The sequence below is a fragment of the Stomoxys calcitrans genome, chromosome 3 (genome assembly GCF_963082655.1).
Source record: "Stomoxys calcitrans chromosome 3, idStoCalc2.1, whole genome shotgun sequence".
Lineage (NCBI taxonomy): Eukaryota > Metazoa > Arthropoda > Insecta > Diptera > Muscidae > Stomoxys > Stomoxys calcitrans.
In genome coordinates, this window is record NC_081554.1 from 67,683,884 (window position 1) to 67,705,815 (window position 21,932).

Below are 21,932 nucleotides of genomic sequence, written 5' to 3' on the forward strand. Positions count from 1 at the left end.
GTCAGAAGAGCGGTGTTTTTGGTGGAATAATCTTTTTGGTTGGACAGTCAGAGGATTTAAATCAAATTACCCCCTATCAAAGGTAACGATCTTGTTATGGTGTAGGGGCCTAGGGGTTGAAGAGCATCGCTTTGAAAAATGCAACTCTGTACACAAATCACCAAAAAAAAACAACTAGCAAAGTTAAAACATTTTTAACTTTGACGATTACAAACACAGGGATAAACTTCTCACATATCAATGAGTGCAGTCCGATTCAAGTTTAAGCTCAATGATAAGAGGCCTCCTTTTTATAGCCAAGTTCGAAAAAAAACCCTGTTCCATAGTGAAATCTATTTGTCAAAAGTCAGTGATTAGTGCAACTCTGATTTTGTTTATTATACTAGTTCGCGCCATTTTTCGTTGTTTGTGTGTGTATGGTTCTTAACTATAATACACACACACACAACCAAAAATCGTTGACAGATAGTTCACTTCGCGAGAAAAAATTGTACTCAGCTGTTTACGGTACACTACCTGGTAATTATGTCATGGCTGGTACTATGTTCGTTTTTTACCGTTGAAACCCCATTTTTTTGCAATTACTATTTGAAACACTACAAATAAGACGGATTCACTCATAGAAGGCTAGGTCACTTGCAAAACATAAAGTGGATAGGCCCCATGAACATCATTAAGGATGTCAAATCTGCCGATTAAAAATGACATCAAATAGGAGAAAAAGTTCACATCCTAAATACCAAGTAGTGCCAAAAATTAAAAAAAAATTATGTCGGCTGATCGCTTGGCTTAACATTTATTTCAGGGCAAAACAATTATAGTTCGCCACCTTTATCGCTGCCTAAGGACTACATGCCAATTAGTCTCCCAAGGCGGATTTATGAAGGTTGTCTCACTCGAACAGCTGTTAATAGCCAGGTTTGACGGTATTAAGATGAAGATTTGTTTGCATTCTCTTCGTTGTTATCTTCTTTCTCGCATATTCTCTGCTTATGTACGCACACGTACACACAAACGCATACAAATTTCTTTGTGCTTGTTGGTAAAACGTCGATCAGCTTGATGATAAGATGGCGGATTGCGGTTGTGGTTGTTGTACAAATTAAACCACCTTTATTTTTCGCCATGGAAAAAGGGTTAAGCCGAGAGACTAATTGGCCTGTAGTCCTAAGACAGCGATCAAGGTGGATTTAAAAAGGTGGTCTTACGCGCACAGCTGTTAACAGCCGGCCGGGTTTGACGGTATTAAAATGTTAGATTTTTGTTTGCATTCTCTTTGTTGTTATCTTCTTTCACGCATATTCTTCGCTGATGAACGCACACATATTCACACACTCACACAAATTTGTTTGTGTGTGTTGGCAAAACGACGATCAGCTTGATGGCGGATTGCACCATATGATTTGTAGTTGTTGTACAAATGACACCACCTTTAATTGTTTCGCTATGGGCAGCGAGTGGTTCGGGTTTCCCGCCTTCGCTCGATCCCTCCATTTGACCACTAATTTTAACATATATTTGAAAAAATTAAGGAAACTCATTTTTCAGTGTATATATATTTACAATATATTTCGATCTCAATAAGTTTTTAAAAAATATTTTGTACAAAAAGTTCAAACAATCTAGATATTATTTGTAGTAAATTCTAGCTCTTATTTTTAATTCATTTTTGAAGTTTTTACAACCGCACCTGCGGCCAGGCATCAATCATATATAACCTATGATTTTGCTTATAATTTCAGCACTTAATAAAAATAATTTAAATGCAATCGTATATAGCTAAAATGTGTCATTAAAAAACAGAGTAATCTGCACATACATTTGGGCAGAATGTTAAATATTTTCCCCTCTAAGTACCGGCAAACAAAGTAGTTCATTTTTTTTCAAACAAATGTCCCTAAAAGGACATTTTAAACATGTCCCCAAACGGACATTTTAAACATGTCCCCAAACGGGCATTTTAAACATGTCCCCAAACAAGCAGTTTACATATGCCCACGAACGGTACCATTTAAGGAATTGGAAAAATGTGTTATTACATAGTCATGATAGTACATCATAATACAAAGCGGTTGCCCTAAAATAATCGAAGCCCATACAGTGATGTTACCCATGCGAGGCCCCAAGGTTCGCTCTACCGATTTTGATATAGCCGACAAAGGAATTTGACCCATCATACCCAGAAAAGCCCAAATTTTATAGGTTTGTAGAGGAACGGAAACCTGAAATATAAAAAAAAACAAAATTTATTTTAATACCAGTTAGAAAATAATTGAGCGATCTTACCAAATATTCGTGGAAAAATGCACTAATCATAAAAACAATGGTAGAGGCTTGTCGCGAAGAATAACCCATTTTTACCACAGGAATGTATAAATGGCGTACGCACCACCTTTAGGAAATGATGTATTGAGTTTTTCTTTGAATACAAAAATATTTCAAATTTTAATTGTACCTATGAACTGGCATATTCCATGTTCTCCAAAACGTATCAATATTATTTGAGTTCCACCAATCATTGTAAAAGTTACGATCGGCAAAATGCATAACTTCACCAATGGCGTTCAATAGCGAATGGAAAGTTAGATAGAAGAAACACAGCCATACCAAGTGATTGGGCAGCTACAAAAAGAAAATATGATAAAAAATCTATAGCCACACAAAGTAAACCTCAAATCCTATACTCACAGCCAATTTCAGTAATCGCTCAGTTGCCAAGCCAATTTCCATGTTGGAAAAAGGTATTAAAGAATTTTTCACCGATGGTATTATCCACTGTTGGAATAGAGCCAAAACCACATTGATGCCAAATACCACTTCTAGCAGACGTTTGAAAAGAAAACGTTTCCGTATGCGATTGGTGCGTGGAAAGTTTAATTCGTAGCAAAGTGTGGGTGCTGCCAGGAAATAGATTAAGTCATTATAGCATAAATTATCTGGATACTGCACCAAGACCGGTATATCCTCATCCTTTTCTTCATCATCTAAATGTCCATTTTCTATAGTAAAAATATAGCATGTAATTAAATAATAAGAAATAAGTTACACTTCAAAGGGCTTACTCAATTCGGCCAATGTTAAACTGGGACGTCGTACTCTGGGGTTATATTGTCTACTATAATAGGTTTCACGACACCACATGTTCACCTGAACATAACTCCATAACTTCAGAAACAATATTGAGTAGAAAAAACACACAGTTAATGCGCCCACTACAGTTAATTGCAAGATTTTGTTAAATGCTTCTTTCGAGAAAAATCAATCCAAATAAACTTACTTAAACCGAATAGATGACTCTTCAAATGCATTATAACCACTGGTAGTACTACAACCACTATGATGTTTGTAACTTGCATAAACATTCCCAAACCTTCAGATATAATTTCCTGAAAATGAGGAATAATGAAAATAATTAATTTAGCGTTTAATTGTGTTAAAAGACCTAAAATTAATTAATTGAACAGCATTAAGGATGTCAAATCTGCCGATTGAAAATGTCATCAAATAGAAGAAATTGTAAACAAAGAATGTATGTAAAAAGAGAACTAGTTGACATCCACAATGCCAAGTACTGACAAAAATTAAAAAAAATTGTGTTAAATGTGCTATTTTGAAAAGTGGTTTTCATATGTTAGTTTTGTTTGTATCACACGACATGTATAACTCTACATGTGCTAAATTTGACACGTCATAAGACAAATACACGCAGTGTTATAGAGCCATTAACAAGCTTTTGGCTGTTTTTAGACAACATATTTTAAAGCAATAATACTTGCTGATTCCATTCAGTCCATTTATGACACAATTTTAATGAAATTATTATGCTATCATAACGATTTTATTGTTTAATAAAATATAATCGCAACATCTACATTGTATGACCTTTACACCAAAGATCCCACTGTGTCTAGTATTTAAGTTCTGTGTCATTCAGTGTATACACGATTACAGTTCAACGTTACGTTTTACTAATTACACCCAGCTGCTACAATCGAGTTAGCTAGCGTTTAGTAATCGGTATATGAATGTTTGTCACGGCTCGCGAAATTGAGGCATCAATTTAATTTTGCATTTGCTTTTCTTTGCCGCATCTCCCGTTATCTTAAGAAAAGGAGGAAACTGTGAAAGTTATTCGCAAAAATTAGAAATAATTAAAGAATTGTTTAGTATTCTTGTTGTTCAATTTATCTGTATTCTGCATTGTGATTAATTTGTAAGTGTACAAAATTTTGTCGGCCAACAGAAAATCGAAACGGAACAAGTGACGCTCATTCAGTCTACTAGGCACACTGTCACAAGCATTTCATAATGGAAGTGAATAATGAGAATTTGCAATTATTAGCCGGCTATTTACAACAAACTTTGAGTCCAGATCCCAATGTTCGCAGACCGGGTAAGTAATAATACATATATATATGTATATATATAGATATTTCTTTTTGAAATTTCCCTAAATTAAGCACGAGGCTTATGAGATTCTTTTTTTGTTAATCACTTTTTGATTGTGCTTTGTAGCTGAGAAATTACTGGAATCCACTGAGACGCAACGAAACTATGCTGTCCTCTTGCTCAATTTGATTGATAAGGCTGAAGTCGACATGACTATACGAGTGGCTGGTTCCATTGCATTTAAAAATTATATTAAGCGTAATTGGGCTATAAATGAGGTAAGTTTCATGTTACAACTACAGGCTTGGTTTTCAAATATATTGGCGGGAATTTCCTTTGTTAAGATTTATTTTGAATCAAAAAAAAAAAGTACAAAGAAAACACCGTAGATGGCTTGGTTATTTATCGAAATCGTTTTTTTAAACGATTCTTTTAAACATTTTCCTGAGATTATCTCATTCAAACCGAATCGCTTAAGCTTTACATTCAAAGGATAAAATAAATATACGTTTTAAAGGTATACATAGTGCGGACTGATTATACTTTGGCCAATGATAAAGAAACAAACTACAGCAACAGCCCACCTCACAATTCGATTTTCGTAGAAAGCATTCAGCCTACCACAGGGGAGTGTTCGCTGAATCAGTAGCACGATCGGCGCTTATCAGTGATGTATTCCTGCAAGTTCGATTGAAACCAGTAGTGATATTTTTCAAAAAAAAAAAAAAAGATATTAGCGGAATTTGTGGCTGGAACCCATGGAACAATGTAACTTAGTTACACGTTTGGACAAGTTGTGGTCTACTATTGAGTCCCTCGCAATCTCCGGTAGAAGGGATGACAGGATCTCATTCCATTTTGGCGACGAATGTCTGGAAAATGGGCAGAGTGATCCCGCTTCTGAAATCTGGATCAGGACCCGAGCAATGGGGGGTTGCACAGGCCGATCTCTCTTTCCCTCGTCAGTAGCCAGGGCGCTTGAGGGAGCCTCATTGGAAAATTTTTTTGGACTGCCTAGCACAATTTTCAATAAATTCAGGCCATGTGGTAGGACGGTCCTCTTGGCACTGAATCTATCGAAAATCTTCGACACGGTCAGCAATGCCAAACTATTTGAAGATATCGCCAAGTCGGCCAGTCCTGACACGCTGGGTCGCGAACTATCTGTGTGTTCACCAAATATGTGGAATTTAGGAATACAAAGTCGAAACACTGTAGAGTGAAAAATTAAGTTCCCCAAGGCGGATTTGATATCTCCGGCAATGGTTAACCTTTGCCCAGCCTCCATACCACCCCCCAGACGGCATAGAGATCGTATCATATGCGGACGATTGTAAGATCATGACATCAGGCCTTCACCCATGTTGCTGTTGTTGTAGCCACATTTTCATGTAGAGGTGGCGATCCTCGTCAAGCTCCTGTAGGTGAGCAAGCTCGGACCTCAATGTTCCAGCCTGTGGGGTGGTCACAGCTATCTCATAAAATCTGCGATAGATTAAACGTTTACCTCAGCGAACTTGCCACTTTTTTCGCTGCAAGAGTTCTGAAGATATATGCCACTCAATTTTCAGCTTTAATTTTCACACTACACATGATCTAGAGCGCGAGGTTCAGCGCTACAAGAGATCAAGCGGCATATCAAACGTGACAACATGCATGCAGACACGGTAGCAAATACGGTAAATAGCTACCGGTGAATGTAGTTCTTCGAGAACGATCGCCTCCAATTGCACCTGAAGAAATTTGCCTCCCCTGGCAAACCAGAGTGGTTCTGGCGCAATTCTGGCAGATGCAGCCGCCTCAACTCCTACAGAGCAAGGATTGATGCCGACGGGCAAGATGTATGTCCCAATTGTGCCAATACACGTCACCTGTTTAACTGCTCAGCCAGACCCACTCGACTCAGACCCAGATCCCTCTTGAACCCTCCTCCTTATTCGCAGAGTTCCTGGATCTGGATATTCAAAAGAACCAAGCAAACGGAAGATAGACCGTCTTCTGATGGCGAAAGACTTCTATTGAGTCCCATGCTGCCGCGATCGGTAAATATTTAACTTTTGGGATAAGCGACACCTCACATAATTAGTCCCAAATTTGGCAACCGAATTCATTGTCTACCCCAAATAACTTTCATATGATGCTCATATTACTCTGACAGTTTCGAGGTTACCACAGGGACATTATCAATATTTTGTTTATCTCTTTCTTACTACATTTTTACTTTCTCACTATCTTTCCCTTAGCCGTCTAATAACATATATCCACCCTTGATTTTTCCAGGACTCAGATACGCCCGATAAAATCCACATTGACGATCGTAATACCATCAAAACTTTGATTGTTACTCTAATGTTGCGTTCTCCACCGGCCCTACAGAAACAACTAAGCGATGCCGTTAGCATTATAGGCAAGCACGATTTCCCCAAGAAATGGCCTCAGCTTATCGATGAGATGGTAGAGAAATTCGGCACTGGTGACTTTAATGTCATCAATGGTGTTCTACAAACAGCCCATTCCCTTTTCAAACGTTATCGCTATGAATTCAAATCACAAAATTTATGGGAAGAAATAAAGCTCGTTCTTGATCGCATGGCAAAGCCACTAACGGATTTGCTTTTAGCCACCATGCAATTGACCAAAGTGCATGAGAATAATGTGGAAGCCTTGAAAGTGATCTATGGATCTTTGGTTTTGGTATGCAAAGTATTCTTCTCATTGAACTCCCAAGATTTGCCAGAGTTTTTCGAAGATAACATGGCCACTTGGATGAAATCTTTCCATGAGCTCTTGACCATAGACATACCGTGTTTGCATACAGGCGATGAGGAAGATGCGGGAGTTTTAGAGCATTTGCGTTCACAAGTATGTGAGAATATAGGCATGTATGCACAGAAGTATGATGAGGAATTTGCTCCATATATGGAGACATTTGTAACTGCGGTTTGGGAATTGTTGGTCAAGACAGGCATGCAGACTAAATATGATGCGGTAAGTAGTAGTACAATTTATACGGCATTTCTGATAAAGTACTAAAGATGTTGTCTCTTTTATTTTCAGTTGGTTTCCAATGCCTTACAATTTCTTTCGGTAGTTGCCGAACGCTCGCATTATCGCAAAATATTTGAAAATCCTGAAATTTTGGCAAACATTTGTGAGAAGGTAGTCATTCCCAATTTAGATTTCCGTCAATCGGACGAAGAGTTGTTTGAGGATAGCCCTGAAGAATATATACGCCGTGATATTGAAGGCTCCGATATTGATACTAGACGGCGTGCTGCCTGTGATTTGGTCAAAACATTATCCCAGAACTTTGAAGCAAAAATCTTCGGCATTTTCGGTCAATACTTGGAAATTCTCTTGGGAAAATACAAGGAGAACCCAGCTGTTAACTGGCGAGCCAAGGACACCGCCATATATTTGGTCACCTCTTTCGCTTCACGTGGTGGTACACAGAAACATGGTATTACCCAGGCCTCAGAATTAGTACAATTGCCTCAGTTTTGTGCACAACATATAATGCCTGAGTTGGAAAGGCCGAATGGTAACAGCCAAGCTAACATATAATGGATAATTGTAATGAATTTTAATGAATTTAAATTTCCATAAATAGTGAATGAGCTACCGGTGGTAAAATCTGCCGCCCTTAAATTCGTTATGGTTTTTCGCAGCTTGTTGGGTCAACAAACTTTGCTGGCAGCTTTGCCACATTTAATACGTCATCTACCCGCTGAAAGTGTTGTGGTGCACAGTTATGCAGCCTGTTCTCTGGAGAGAATATTTACCATGAAAGATCCCAATGGGGCTTTGCTGTATGTACTGCTAATTTTGTTTAGAAAAATATTTGAATAATTTTCCTAAATGTCTATTTTCAGCATTGGTCCTCAACATTTGGCACCGGTGGCCAATGATTTGTTGGGCGGCCTATTTGCCACACTTTCTCTGCCTGGCTCGGCTGAAAATGAATATGTCATGAAGGCCATTATGCGTAGTTTCTATTCTCTGCAAGAGCATTCCATGCCATTTATGGCAATAGCTTTGCCACGTTTAACCGAAATTTTAACTATGGTGGCCAAAAATCCCTCCAGACCACATTTCAATCACTATCTCTTCGAAACCTTATCCTTGGCAGTAAAGTAAGTTCGAGTTTCCTTCAATGAAAACAATTTTCATTAATTAATTTATGTTTTTTTGCTAGAATTGTTTGCAAAACCGAGGCTTCTGCCGTTGCTTCCTTCGAAGAGGTATTGTTTCCAGTTTTCCAAGGCATACTGCAACAAGATATATTGGAGTTTATGCCTTATGTATTCCAAATGTTGTCATTGCTTTTGGAAATACGTGAGGGATCAGGCCCCATACCTGAACCCTATTGGGCTTTGTTTCCCTGTTTACTGGCTCCTCCGCTATGGGATCGTTCGGGCAATGTTACACCTTTGATAAGACTATTGTGCGCATTCATTAGACAAGGTTCAGCTCAAATAGCCACCATGGATAAATTGGTAAGTAAAGTAAATTTAATGCAACATTTTTTACATATGTTATTTCTTTTCTAGAATGCGATTTTGGGTATTTTCCAAAAAATGATAGCCTCTAAAGCCAACGATCATGAAGGCTTTAATTTACTACAGAATCTCTTGGCTTACTATCCTACCAATGCCTTAGAAGCCAGCATGAGGCAAATTTTCGCACTGTTATTCCAGCGCTTGTCTTTATCCAAAACTACAAAATATGTTAAGGGAATTATAGTATTCTTTTGTTATTACACTGCCAAACTTGGTGGTCCCTCTTTGGTTGAACTGATCGATCAAATTCAGGCCAATATGTTTGGTATGGTGGTAGATCGAGTTTTCATACCCGATATGGCAAAAGTGTCAAATGAACTGGAACGTAAAATTGTAGCTGTCGGTATTTCCAAACTTCTGTGTGAATGTCCTGCCATGCTCTCCCCACCTTATAACCAATATTGGTCCAGACTCTTGCAAGCTTTGGTGGAACTGTTTGAATTGCCTCCCGATAAATCAACCATGGAGGGTGATAATTTCGTAGAACCCGATGAGAGTACTGGTTATCAGGCAGCATTTTCTCAATTGAGTTATGCACAACCTAAAACGCAAGATCTCATACCAGAAGTAACTGATGGTCGCAAATTTTTGGCTGATTCTCTAGCCAAATTAGCACAAACACGTCCCGGTGAAGTACCCCAGCTTGTAACGGCCATTGGCGACAATCACAAACAGGCATTGCAAAAGTATTGTGACCAGTATGGAGTGCGCATAGCTTAAGATTCGCTTAATATTTGTTTTGTAAGTTTCTATTAAATTACCTAAATATATTTGATGTTTTACTCATTTTTTTTTGTTATGATTTTCACCAAACTACTACTCGATTAAATCATTTTTTGTACTTTTTTATCTACTTGTAGTCAAGCCTTTTTGTAAGCAACTTTGTAAAAGTAATGAATATAGAAAGTCTAAATAAACCATAACGAATTTGTTATAATCAAGTCTCAAGATTTCAAACTCAAGACACACAAACATACTTCGGAAAGAATGCTACTCAAAATGAAGAACACTCTATCAAGAAATCTCAAGGTAAGTCCATTCATTGAGACATTATAAAATGAATTGCTATATATAAAATGAATTGCTATATATAAAATGAATTGCTATATATAAAATGAATCAATTTTGGTACTCAATAAGAAAGGAAATCATAAATTTAGAAATGATAAGAATTAGTTTAATATTTAATTCTAAAAAACCGCATTACCAGTTCACCAAATCGTCACAATCCCATGGCAGCCGGTTGCACGTACCGGATTGATCCGGCAAGGGCTGCCGCCTCAGTGTACAACTTATTGCTACAACAACAACAACCAAATCGTCAAGTTAAGAGTTAATATCAAAAATTTTTTTCCATAAATGAAATTGTCTTTGGAATTATATCATGCAAAAGACTAATAAGCAAAATTAATGAAAAAGTATGTGGGAATTTGCCATAGCAATCTTCTAGAGGTGTGCAAGTGATATGTGATGTTGGGTCAATTTGCTTTATTTACCATACTTTATCCATGTTGGCTAACAACAGAGCCTACTTATTACCTATATTAGAAATATTTGATTGCTTAGGGCAACTGGTCTTTTCGTTGGAAATATTTTCTCTTTGGTTTTTTGGTTTGCATATATTATTTTTCCTAACTCATTTTAAGTCTGTCTTTCTTTTTATTCAACAAAAAGTCGAATCAAACTGATAAAACAATTGGTGCAAATATACTGTTTTGAAAAATGCGTTATCACATCAAAACCTTGAACTCTAAAATGAAATTTCGCACAGTTCACACAATTGTTGTGCATTATTAAATAAATAGGCATAATCGAATATTTTTGTATCTTGAACATTTTTAGATGCGTTGTACTCTCATTGTATTTATGGTAAAAAAATTACTTGAAATTTTTGGCCATCAACTAGGTGTGAATTAAATTTGTAAAAGATTCCTTTCAAATTTTAATAGCAAATAAGCTATGCCAAATAATACGAAACAAGTAAAAGCTTGCTAAGTTTGGCCGGGACGAATCTTATATACCCTCCACCATGGATCGCATTAGTCAAGTTCTTTGAATGACTTTCAAATGGAGAGACACTAGTCATAGAAAAAGACCACCTCCAAAATTTCATGCAAATCGAGTAGTAATTGCGCCCTCCAGAGGCTCAAAAAGTCAAACTGGGAAGTCGGTTTATATGGCAGCTAAATCAGGTTATATACCGATTCAGACCATACTTGAAACAGTTTTTGGAAGTCATACAAAAACGACATATGTGAAGTTTCAACCGTATTTGATAAGAATTGCACCCTCTATAAGCCCAAGAAGTCTAATCGGGAGATCGGTTTATATGGCGGCTATGCCCGGATATAGACTGATTTAGACCATAGTTGACACAGTTGTTGGAAATCAAAATAAAACACTTTGTGCTAAATTTCTGTCAAATCGGATAAGAATTACGCCCTCTAGAAGATCAAGAAGTCAAGACCCTAGAACGGTTTATATGGCAGCTATATCAGGTTATCAACCGATTTCAAACATACTCAATTGTTGGAAGTCATAACGAAATACGTCATGCAAAATTTCAGCCAAATCTGATAGGAATTACGCCCTCTAGCGGCTCAAGAAGTCTAATCGGGAGATCTGTTTATATGGCTGCTATATCAGGTTATCGACTGATATAGACTATACTTGGCACAGTTATTGGGAGTCATACTAGAACACTCCATGCAAAATTTCAGCCAAATTGGATATGAATTGCGCCTTCTAGAAGGTCTAGAAATCAAGACCCAAGGTCGGTTTACATGGCAGCTTTATCAGGTTATCTACCGATTTAGACCATACTTGGAACATTTGTCGGAAGTGATACCAAAAAACTACGTGTAAAATTTCAGCCAAATCGGATAAGAATTGCGCCCTCAAGAAGTCTAGATCAAAGATCGGTTTATACGGCAGCTATATCAAAATATGGACCGATATGGTCCATTTACAATCTTAACCGACCTACACTAATAACAAGTATTTGTGCAAAATTGCAAGCGCCTAGCTTTGCTCCTTCGAAAGTAAGCGTGTTTCGACAGACTGGCAAACGGACAGATTGACGGACATGGCTAGATCGACTTGTCATGACGATCAAGAATATATACACTTTATGGGGTCTTAGATGCATATTTCGAGGTGTTATCCTATGGTGGAGGGTATAAAAAATACTGGTCAAAGTGTACAGCAGTGCGACACCTCTTTGAGGAGAAGTTTTTACATAGCTTCTATGCATGGCATGGTACCTCACAAATGTCGCCAGTATTAGGAGGCGAAAAACCACAACTGAAAATTTTTTTCTGTTGCTCTCGTCATAGGCGGACATACTAGCCTCTGCGTTACGTTTGTTGTTGTAGCGGTGTGTTGTACAATGAGGCGGCAGCCCTTACCGATGAAGTAAGGACTTCATCGGGTCAATCGGGTACGTACAACCGGCAGCCATGGGATTGCTGCGTAACGGTGTCCTCTCAAAGTGTTAAGGAAGTTAAATCGGGAAATTGGTTTATATGGGAACTATTGATTAGATTGAGTAAAAATGTCACGGCCATCATAGCCAATATATACTTTATAGGGTCGCATATCTATTTTTAAGGTGCCACAAAATGTGGTACAGGGTTTTATAATATAGTGCAATTGTTTGTTGTTGTTACTGTTGCAGCAGTTTATTGTGTTCTATCTTTCGTCTGCTTGATTCTGTTGAGTGTCAAGACCCAGGAACTCTGCGATTAAGATGGGGTGCGTACACAGTGATCTGGGTCTGAGTCGAGAGGGTCTGGCCGGGCAGTTAAACAGGTGACGTGTATCGTGCGGTCCCTGGTTACAATCGGGACATACATCTTGCACGTCGGCATCCATCCTAGCTCTGTGGGAATTGAGGCGGCTGCATCTGCCGGAACCTAATTGAGCCAGAACTACTCTGGTTTGCCGGTGGAGGTCGATTTCTTCGAGTGCAATGGGTGGTGGTCGTTCTCCAAGGACTACATTCACCCGGTAGCCAATTACCGCATCTGCTACCGTGTCTGCATGAATGTTGTTTAGACCCGCTTGATATGCCGCTTGATCTAGAGGTTCTCTCTTGTAGCGCTGAACCTCACGCTCTAGATCGTGTAGATCTACCTTAAGGCTTCTGGGCGGTGGATATCTATCCACAAGATGATGATTTGGATGGCATTTGTTTGTAACACCCAAGAGTGGCGCTCCCTTTTCTCTTTACTGTCACGCATATCCTTCAGGGCGCGCTGAGGAAGCTGTCGAAGTGAGCAAGAGCCAATGGGCTTGGCATAAACCCCAGGTAAACAGAGATGGTGTTGTTCAGGAGAGGAGGAGTTATGACGAGTTCAGGGGACCGGTCCTTCATGAAGTGCAGTGGAGAGCTTTCGCTCTCTCGGGAGACTTATTACCTGGGCGTTATTCTTGACTAGAAATTGAACTGGAGAACAAACGTCGAGAAAGTTAAACGCGGGCTAAATGCACTCTACTCTTTTAGCAACGCGGTAGACATGCTGCCGAGGGGTAACCCCCAAAATGTTTTATTGGGTGTATATGGCCATTGTGAAAACAATTCTGACCTATGGTATGATGGAGGGCTGAGGAAGGATAAGAGGACTTCTACGAGGGAGTTCGGGAAGGTCTAAAGATTGGCCTGCCTCCTAGTCACAGGGGCACTGCAGTTCTTGAGGCGATGCTGGATATGCAGCTCATTGGGGCCTATATTCGAAACTGCGCCGCCAAGGTTACGCTTAACCAAGGCATGTTAAGCGTAACCTTGATGCGGCGGGTAGACTGAGGACTATCCCCGAGAGAGTCGAATGCAATGTTTGAGGGGGACAAGACCTCGATCTTCACCGATGGCTCCAAAATTGAGCCAAGAATTGGATTGGGGTCTGCTCCGCCGCACTCAACATTGGTATGTATCAGAGACTACCAGACGAGGTAGAGGACTTTTCGCAGATGTCTGAGGTCTAGTGATCTCCCGTCCTCAAAACTCAGAATTTACGTTGAGAGTATGGTTGTTGTTGTAGCCACATTTTCATGTGGAGCTGGCGATCCTCGTCGAACTGCTGTAGGTGAGCAAGTTCGTTCCGGACCGATCGCTGCGGGAACAGTTTAGCCATTGAATATTTAAAGGCGCCAAAATATCGCCTTGTCATATCGAGCATCACAGGTATTCAGTATTTGAGCAAGAGCCGGTGCCGCCCGGCCTCTCACTGAGACTCTCCGCTCGCTACCGCTGATTGTCCGCGACTGCCGCTGCATCTACTCTGTATAGAGCATTCCACTATCCGCAACCTGTGGACGCGCCCGGTAGCTCGCAGCAGGTCTCCTTATACTTTTGAACGGAAGTGCATGATTCCAACGGAAACTGCGTTAAGACCCGCGAATGTACATACGAGCTTGCGTGGGGGGTAGTCGTTTCACTCCCCGCTCTGATTCTTTATTCTGCCTGTGTCTATTATTATTCGAGTGAAGTCACCTATGGTGACCATTCAACCTTATCTAGGCCGGAAGCCGTCCATTTGATTTACACTGCTGTGATTTGGCCAATCTTTACCAGGCACCCGGTGTGGCACCGGGCTCTCGAGAAGGTTGGTCTTCGTGGTAGTTTGAAGAAGGTACAGGCTGAGGTGCTGTTATCTCTTTGGATTTCGGTCATTCGTTTGTTCTGCGGAAGGACGTCGGCATGGTACGACTACGTGATATTGGCGACGCAACGGGAGCATTTGTGTATCCCGCCTTCCTTGGGTTCCTCTGTATACGCGAATGGGGGCATCAAGGCAGGGGTTTTGTTGAATTCCTTATTAGAATTAGGGAATCACATAGACTTGTGGGTCGATGGATCCCTACTACGACGAACGTGTTGACTCGTCGTTGGTTGACATTCTAGGCTGCAGTGTTGCCTAGGCCCAGTGGCCATGGTTCCCCGGAACGAGCAATCTGGTCAGGTCGCTGACATGGCGATAGGCGCGGGAAGATGAGAATTTCTGCAGGGTCTGTGTCTGTGCATGAGGAGTAGTTTAAGACGATTGAGCATCTGCTGTGCCCAAGCCCCACGATGACGTGGAAGAAGGTGTAGGATTATGGGTGAAAACCTCTTCCCTTCGCTAAGCTTTACAGTTTACGACCTCTTGAGTCATTTTGGAATTCTGCAAGGATGGCTGACGGGCGACCCCCTAGTCGGTGAGACTTCTTTTCTCTTTGTGCTCTATCGCAAAATTCCATTCTTTTAAGTACTATATTGCCGATATTGTCGTGATTAGTCTATATTCCTTTTGGAGGATTGTGGGCGTGGGGCGTCCTTTAGGCACCCCAACCGAATAATCGATACCAATTTTTTTTTAGTTTACTTACCGGATTGAAACGATGGAGTCCTTCATCGGCAAGGGCTGGTGCGTTAGTGTACAACACACTGCCACAACAGAACATTTGTTCCACTAGCCGAACGTAGAATAGCGTTCCAAGCGCCTCGATCTTCTGCGCTCATTCTAAAATCTCTGACATTAAGAATAGAATAGAATTTTTCATTGCAATTTAATTTGCAAAAAAAATTTTTTCTAAACTTGATTTTCCCTAAAAAATTTCGTCGGAATAACAGATACAGCAGATACAGTAAGCACGTTAAACCTTAACATAATTAATGTAAATAATTAATAATTGTCAACAGTCGCCTTCAATTTCGCTTTCTTTTTAGACAGCAATGTCCAGTTTTATGGCAAATCGTCTTCAAATAAATTAAATAGTGAATAACACCTTTATCTACTTACCATAGCCAAGGCTTTTTCCACCAGTAAACATATCGATATGTGTATAAAAGAGTCTAAAAAGAAAATAGAAATAAGAACGAAAAGACGCATTAAGATTCAAAACAAATATAAAATGAAAATCATACTAAAATTTGGCAAATTTATGTTATTAGAACTTACATAGTATCAAAAACAGAGAACCATGACCCTCTGAAGAATTTTTGCCACTGACAAATATATACCAATCCAGGGGATTAATACGAATTCCATATCTAGAAGAATTGATCATAAAATTTTAAATTAAATCAGTAAGTGCATAAGTCGGGCGGCGCCGACTGTATAATACCCTACACCTACCATATAAGTACAAAGTGTAAGCTATATCTCATGCTGAACCCATTTTGATGGACCTCGCCAGATGTATTGAGATGGGTTATTAAGCAAACCGTATCTCATTCAAACATATGTTCAAACAAATCAAATGACAACACAATTGCAAATTATCTAAAATCGGAGGAACATATATATGGAAGCTATTTCTAAATCTGAACCGAATTTGAGAAAACTTCTTAGACATTGTGGTAGTCTTCTAGGGAAGCATTGAACAAAATATTAGCAAGATTCGTCAATAAATGTGCTCGCAGTGGCTCAAGAAGTGAAAATCGGGCGGTATACATATATGGCAGCTATATCGAAATCAGAACCGATGTCTATTATGACTCTTAATATTATTCACCATTAATATTAAGAGTCATAAGAAAATCCTTCCTGCCAAATTTAGAGAGAATCGGTTGACAAATAAGCACTTTATTGCAAGATATATATGGGAGATATATCCAAATCTGAATCGATTTTTTCCAATTTCAATAGAATTCCTCTCTAGGCCGAAAAACATGCCTGTTCCAAATTTTAAGACGATCGGACGGAATATTGCCACCTGTACTTGATACACAAGTTAACATGAACACACAGACAGACTGACGGTCATAGCTAAATCGAATAGCTAAATCAGAAAATGTTTCTGAGTCGATCCGTATACTTATGATTGGGTCTATTGCTCCTCCTTCTGGGTGCTAAAAACAAATGCACTGAGTTCCCACAGTGATGGTGTAGGGTATAATTAGATTAGTAAATAATGTAACGATAAGGTAAGGTAAAATTTTGTTTATAAAACAGATTTCATAGAAATTTTGACTTTAGAGAAAACTTTATAGAAATTTTGTCTTAAAAGAAAATTTCATAGAAATTTTGTCTTTAGAGAAAATTTCATTGTCCCTTTCCTTGTAATTGGAATTTTTATACCCTCCACCATAGGATGGGGTATATTAATTTCGTCATTCTGTATACAAGTCCTTGAAATATTCGTCTAAGACCTCATAAAGTATATACATGTCGTCATGACATGTTAAGTTGATCTAGCCATGTCCGTCTGTCTGTCGAAAGCATGCTAACTTTCGAAGGAATAAAGCTAGCTGCTTGAAATTTTGAACAAATACTTCTTCGTGTAGGTCGGTTGGGATTGTAAATGGGTCATATCAGTCCATGTTTTGATATAGCTGCTATATAAACCGATCTTGGATCTCGACATCTTAAGCCACTTGATGGCGCAATTCTTATCCGATTTGGCTCAAATTTTGCGTGACGTGTGTTATGACTTCCAACAACTATGCCAAATATGGTTAAGATCGGTCAATAACCTGATATAATTGGCATATAAACCGATCATAGATCTTGACTTTTTAAACCACTAGAGAGCGCAATTCCTAACCGATTTGGTTTAAATTTTATACAACGTCTTCTCCCATGACCTTTTTAACATACGTGTTAAATATGGTCTGAATCGGTCTATAGCCCGATACAGCTCCCCTCTAAATTGATCTCCCTATTTTACTTCTTCAGCTCCTAAAGGGCGCATTTCTTTATGGCTTTGGCTTAAATTTTACATAATGACTTCTACTATGGTCTGGAATATTCAATACAATTATGGTCCTAATTGGATCATAACTTGATATAGCTCCAATAGCATAGCAATTTATTGGGTTGCCCAAAAAGTAATTGCGGATTTTTTAAAAGAAAGTAAATGCATTTTTAATAAAACTTAGATGAACTTTAATCAAATATACTTTTTTTCTAAAGCAAGCTAAAAGTAACAGCTGATAACTGACAGAAGAAAGAATGCGATTACAGAGTCACAAGCTGTGAAAAAACTTGTCAACGCAGACTATATGAAAAATCCGCAATTACTTTTTGGGCAACCCAATATTTCTTTTATCCTTTGTTTGCCTAAAAAGAGATACCGGAAAAAAAAACTCGACAATTGTCATCCATGGTGGAGGGTATATAAGATTCGACCCGGCCGAACTTAGGACGCTTTAACTAGTTTGACTTGTAATTGGAAATTTTAAAATTAAAATCATAGATTAATTAGAAATTAACTCACTTTAACAAGTTTTCTAAACACAGACGGAAACCACCAATAGTTAGTAATAGAAATCCCCAGTTTACCAGTCCGGTAAAATTGCTAAAACCAGAACTCCATGAAAACAATGAATCTCTGGGACGATGACAGCTGTAATAAACAAAATGTCATATATAATGTGTATTAATAATTTTTTGCTTATGCAAAACAAAAGGAAAACAATTTCATATCACCATAGATTTCTTCACTTACGATTTATCTGGTTGTTTCAGTCGTTGTTTCTCCGATTTAGTTGTTATCTCCTCTGCTCTTGTTACACTTTGTGTCCTTCGATATCTGGTCTTTTTTTCCGAGTTATTATTGTTATTGCCATTGTCCTCTTTGTCGAGAACCTTGCGAAATTGTCTGAGATCTATGGGTGTACCATGTTGATCGAATAGATATTGTGTTGATTTTCGGTTGCGTAGTTCACTCATGCTATGCTCGCTAGCTGAGACAGAGCGTCGTAATTTTTTGATTATCCCCACGCGACCATTTTGTTGTCTAGTCGCCATTTTGGGTTTAAAGGGGGAAAACTACAAATCGAAATGGGATAAAAGATTTAAAATTTTTTTATTTATTTCAAAATTCAGTAATGCTAGACCTAATAGGCCAGATACACGTATTATACTGTACGCTAATTGTTTTGCAATGGAAGTTGTTGTTTTGTTGGAAGTTGTTGAAGAAATAATGTATAAAAAAGAAATTGTTGTAATAAAAAAAAAATTTCAGATTAACAGAAAATCAGAAAAATGCGTGACACTATTGCTAGGTATTAACGAGTTGGTGAAGCTCGTTGTCAACACTTTTATCTGAAATTAACGCCCAATTGACTGGCCAATGCACGCATATGCACACGATGATATTGATGAAGAGCTTGACCTATTAACGTCTGTCTGATTTTGATGAAATTTCATATATTCATTATTAAGAGCATTTATTATACCCACCATCGCAGGATGGGGGGTATATTCATTTAGTCATTCCGTTTGCAACACATCGAATATCAATTTTCGACTCTACAAAGTATATATATTTTGAATCGTCGTAAAGTTCTAAGACGATTTAACGATGTCCGTGTGTCTGTCCGTCTACCCTTCTGTCCGTCCGTCTGTTGTAATCACTCTAGAGCCTTCAAAAATTGAGATATTGAGCTGACATTTGGCACAGATACGTCTTTTTGATGCACGCTGGTTAAGTTCTTGAACGGGCCAAAACGAACCATATTTGGATATAGCTGCTATATAGACCGATTTTCCGATAAAGGGTCTAATGCCCATAAAACTTTATTTTTCATTCGATTTTGCTGGAATTTGAAACAGTGACTATTTTAAGGCTTCCCGACAACTGACCCAAAAAATGGTTCAGATCGGACTATATTTAGATATAGCTGCCATATAGACAGATCTCCCGATAAAGGGTCTGAAGCCCATAAAAGCATTATTTTTTATCCAATTCCACTGAAATTTGAACAGAGTAGTTTTACTTGTTTTTGTAACACAAAATAATTTTTTACCAATTAAAAAAAAATATATTTTTATTTCATAAGCCACTGTATTTTTATAACAATAAAAAATCACATTCCTTACATTTTATGACCATTTGGCAAAGAAAAGTGGATTTTATTGACTTTGACATAAAATTGCACCTGCTTTCAAAAGTAATAGGCTTATCACCATACATTTATTTTTATATCCACCACCATGGAATGTTGACATAGTCAATGTTGCGGTGTTTTTCGATAAGCATGCATGACTTAGGGACCCTAGTGGGTCCAGAGATTGATCTATGGGACTTAAAAGTTTGTCACCTCGAGCATGTGACATTTTGAATTGCTTACAAAACCGTCATTTATGGGCCAATAGGCTTGATTCTTTTAGTCAAGGTATCATTTTATTTTTAAAAGAAGAACCAAGTCGGTCGGCCCATGAATGGCAAGCAATTCAAAAATTGGCATGCTCGAACCATATTTCAAAACCCAAGAATCAGTCTCTGGACGCACTAGGATTTTCTTAGTTAATGGAAAACACCTCAACATTGACTACGTTGAGTTTCGTGTACATATCTTTATCCGTTCAAAAGTTCTAGAATTTCTTACAAGATTTTTATACCCTCCACCATAGGATAGGGCGTAAACTTTTTTCGTCATTCCGATTGAAAAACAACGAAATATTGATCGGAGATCCAACAAAGTATATATTCTTGATCGTCTAGACATTGTAAGTCGATTTAGCCATGTCCGTCCATCTGTCGAAAGCACGAAGGAATAAAGCTAGGAATGAAATTTTGTCCAAATACTTCCTATTAGTTTAGGTAAGGTTAGATTTAAGTGGAAGTCTGCCCTCAGACTCACTTAGACGTTTTCGCCCTTTGTGATACCACAGGAAAAGAAGAAAAGAAAAAAAGCCTAAAAACTTGCGAACGTTCACATCCGCTAAATCAGACAGGTTCTTTCAGAAATGAAAACCTAAAGCGGAAAACCTTCTTACTGCCATAAGGGTGTTCTATAGTCTCTTCTTCTTCGATGTCCTCACAGCTTCTCAAAGAGTCGTTACTGGCAACCTTCAATCTATCATCATGTTTTCCGATGACGGACACAATGACTGAGACGTCTGTTCTAGCCAATAACAGCAAATCAGTAGTCCTCTTTAAGTCTAGATAAGACAACATAGTTTTCGACTGTTCAAAGCCTCCTCTTTGTGACCATCTATCTTTCGTTGTCCTTCGGGCCTGGTCCTGAAAACTTAGCTTACACGTCGCAAGAGGCATGCCTACAGATTCCAGTTTCCCTGGAAGTGTATGGTAGTTCTTAGTCTTGCAAGTTCGTCCGCTTTACAATTCCATGGGATATCTCTGTGGCCCAGTATCCAGAAAAGGTGAATTTCGAACTGTTCAACCATGTCGTTGAGAGATCTGCGATAGTCGAGGGCGGTTTTTGTGCGCAAAAAAACGTCCTCCAGAGATTTAATGGCTGCCTAGCTGTCTGAGAAAATATTTATGCCAATCATCGTTATGACATTACATTTTAGCCATTCCACCACTTCCTTAATTACAAGGATCTCCGCTTAATACACACTGCAGTAGTCGTGTAACCTTTTCGATATGACCAGTTCTAGATCTTTAGAGAATACCCCAAAGCCCACCTAGTCGTCTAATTTGGAACCATTCATATAGAACACTCATAGAAAAAAGTTAGGTGAAAATAGCAAACACCGTCTGCTGAGTATTAGCAGGTAGTTTTGCTGCTATTGTAGCAGTAGTTCTACTATTACAGCAGTAGTACTGCAATTTCAGAGTAGCAGGCTTACTGCTGAAAAGTCTTTTGTTTGCTGAAAATGCCTAATTATGAAGGAAATGTTAGAAGAAAAAATAGAACACATATGTAAAGGTGTGTCTCAGTGGATGTTTATAATCACTGAAGTTATATTTAACCTTTTTTCTTTAAATTTAGATACAAAATGCCATGCCAGTCATGCGCACATTAGTAGTGCAATAACAAAAAATGCGAACTATTCTTTACAGTAATATTCCACAAATTAAAACCATCTCTTCCAACAAAATTTCTAAAAAAATTCTAAAAAATGCCTAAAGTTATCAAAACAATTAACAGGCAACCATAAAATGTAGCATACTTTGTTTCAGCAAACTTGCGTACTCAAAACAGCAGATTTTGTTAGTTAAAATAGCAGTAAGAAATGTTTGGTAATGCAGCAGCCCAATGTTTGCTGAAACATCAGTAATGTCTGCTTTCCCCTTTTCAGCAGACAA

At 38.5% G+C, this 21,932-nt stretch overlaps 3 protein-coding genes across 3 annotated transcripts in view; 1 reads left to right on the top strand and 2 right to left on the bottom strand.

Moving 5' to 3' along the window:
• LOC106086208 (aspartate--tRNA ligase, mitochondrial) overlaps positions 1–21,932 on the bottom strand; it is a 340,688-nt gene that overhangs the window by 13,277 nt on the left and 305,479 nt on the right. The gene's annotated exons all lie outside the window — the stretch shown is intronic.
• On the bottom strand, positions 1,541–18,694 carry LOC106086210 (diacylglycerol O-acyltransferase 1). The gene is made up of 10 exons (XM_013250784.2): positions 18,378–18,694; positions 18,147–18,275; positions 15,887–15,978; positions 15,728–15,780; positions 3,278–3,386; positions 3,063–3,212; positions 2,689–2,999; positions 2,456–2,622; positions 2,287–2,392; positions 1,541–2,222 (listed from the first exon to the last, which is right to left on the bottom strand). Exons 1-10 carry the CDS (start codon positions 18,677–18,679, stop codon positions 1,986–1,988), a joined length of 1,656 nt encoding a protein of 551 aa, XP_013106238.1. The 5' UTR covers positions 18,680–18,694; the 3' UTR covers positions 1,541–1,985.
• LOC106086209 (exportin-2) lies at positions 4,055–9,889 on the top strand. The gene is made up of 8 exons (XM_013250780.2): positions 4,055–4,393; positions 4,516–4,667; positions 6,670–7,377; positions 7,447–7,930; positions 8,000–8,198; positions 8,262–8,522; positions 8,585–8,885; positions 8,940–9,889. Exons 1-8 carry the CDS (start codon positions 4,309–4,311, stop codon positions 9,666–9,668), a joined length of 2,919 nt encoding a protein of 972 aa, XP_013106234.2. The 5' UTR covers positions 4,055–4,308; the 3' UTR covers positions 9,669–9,889.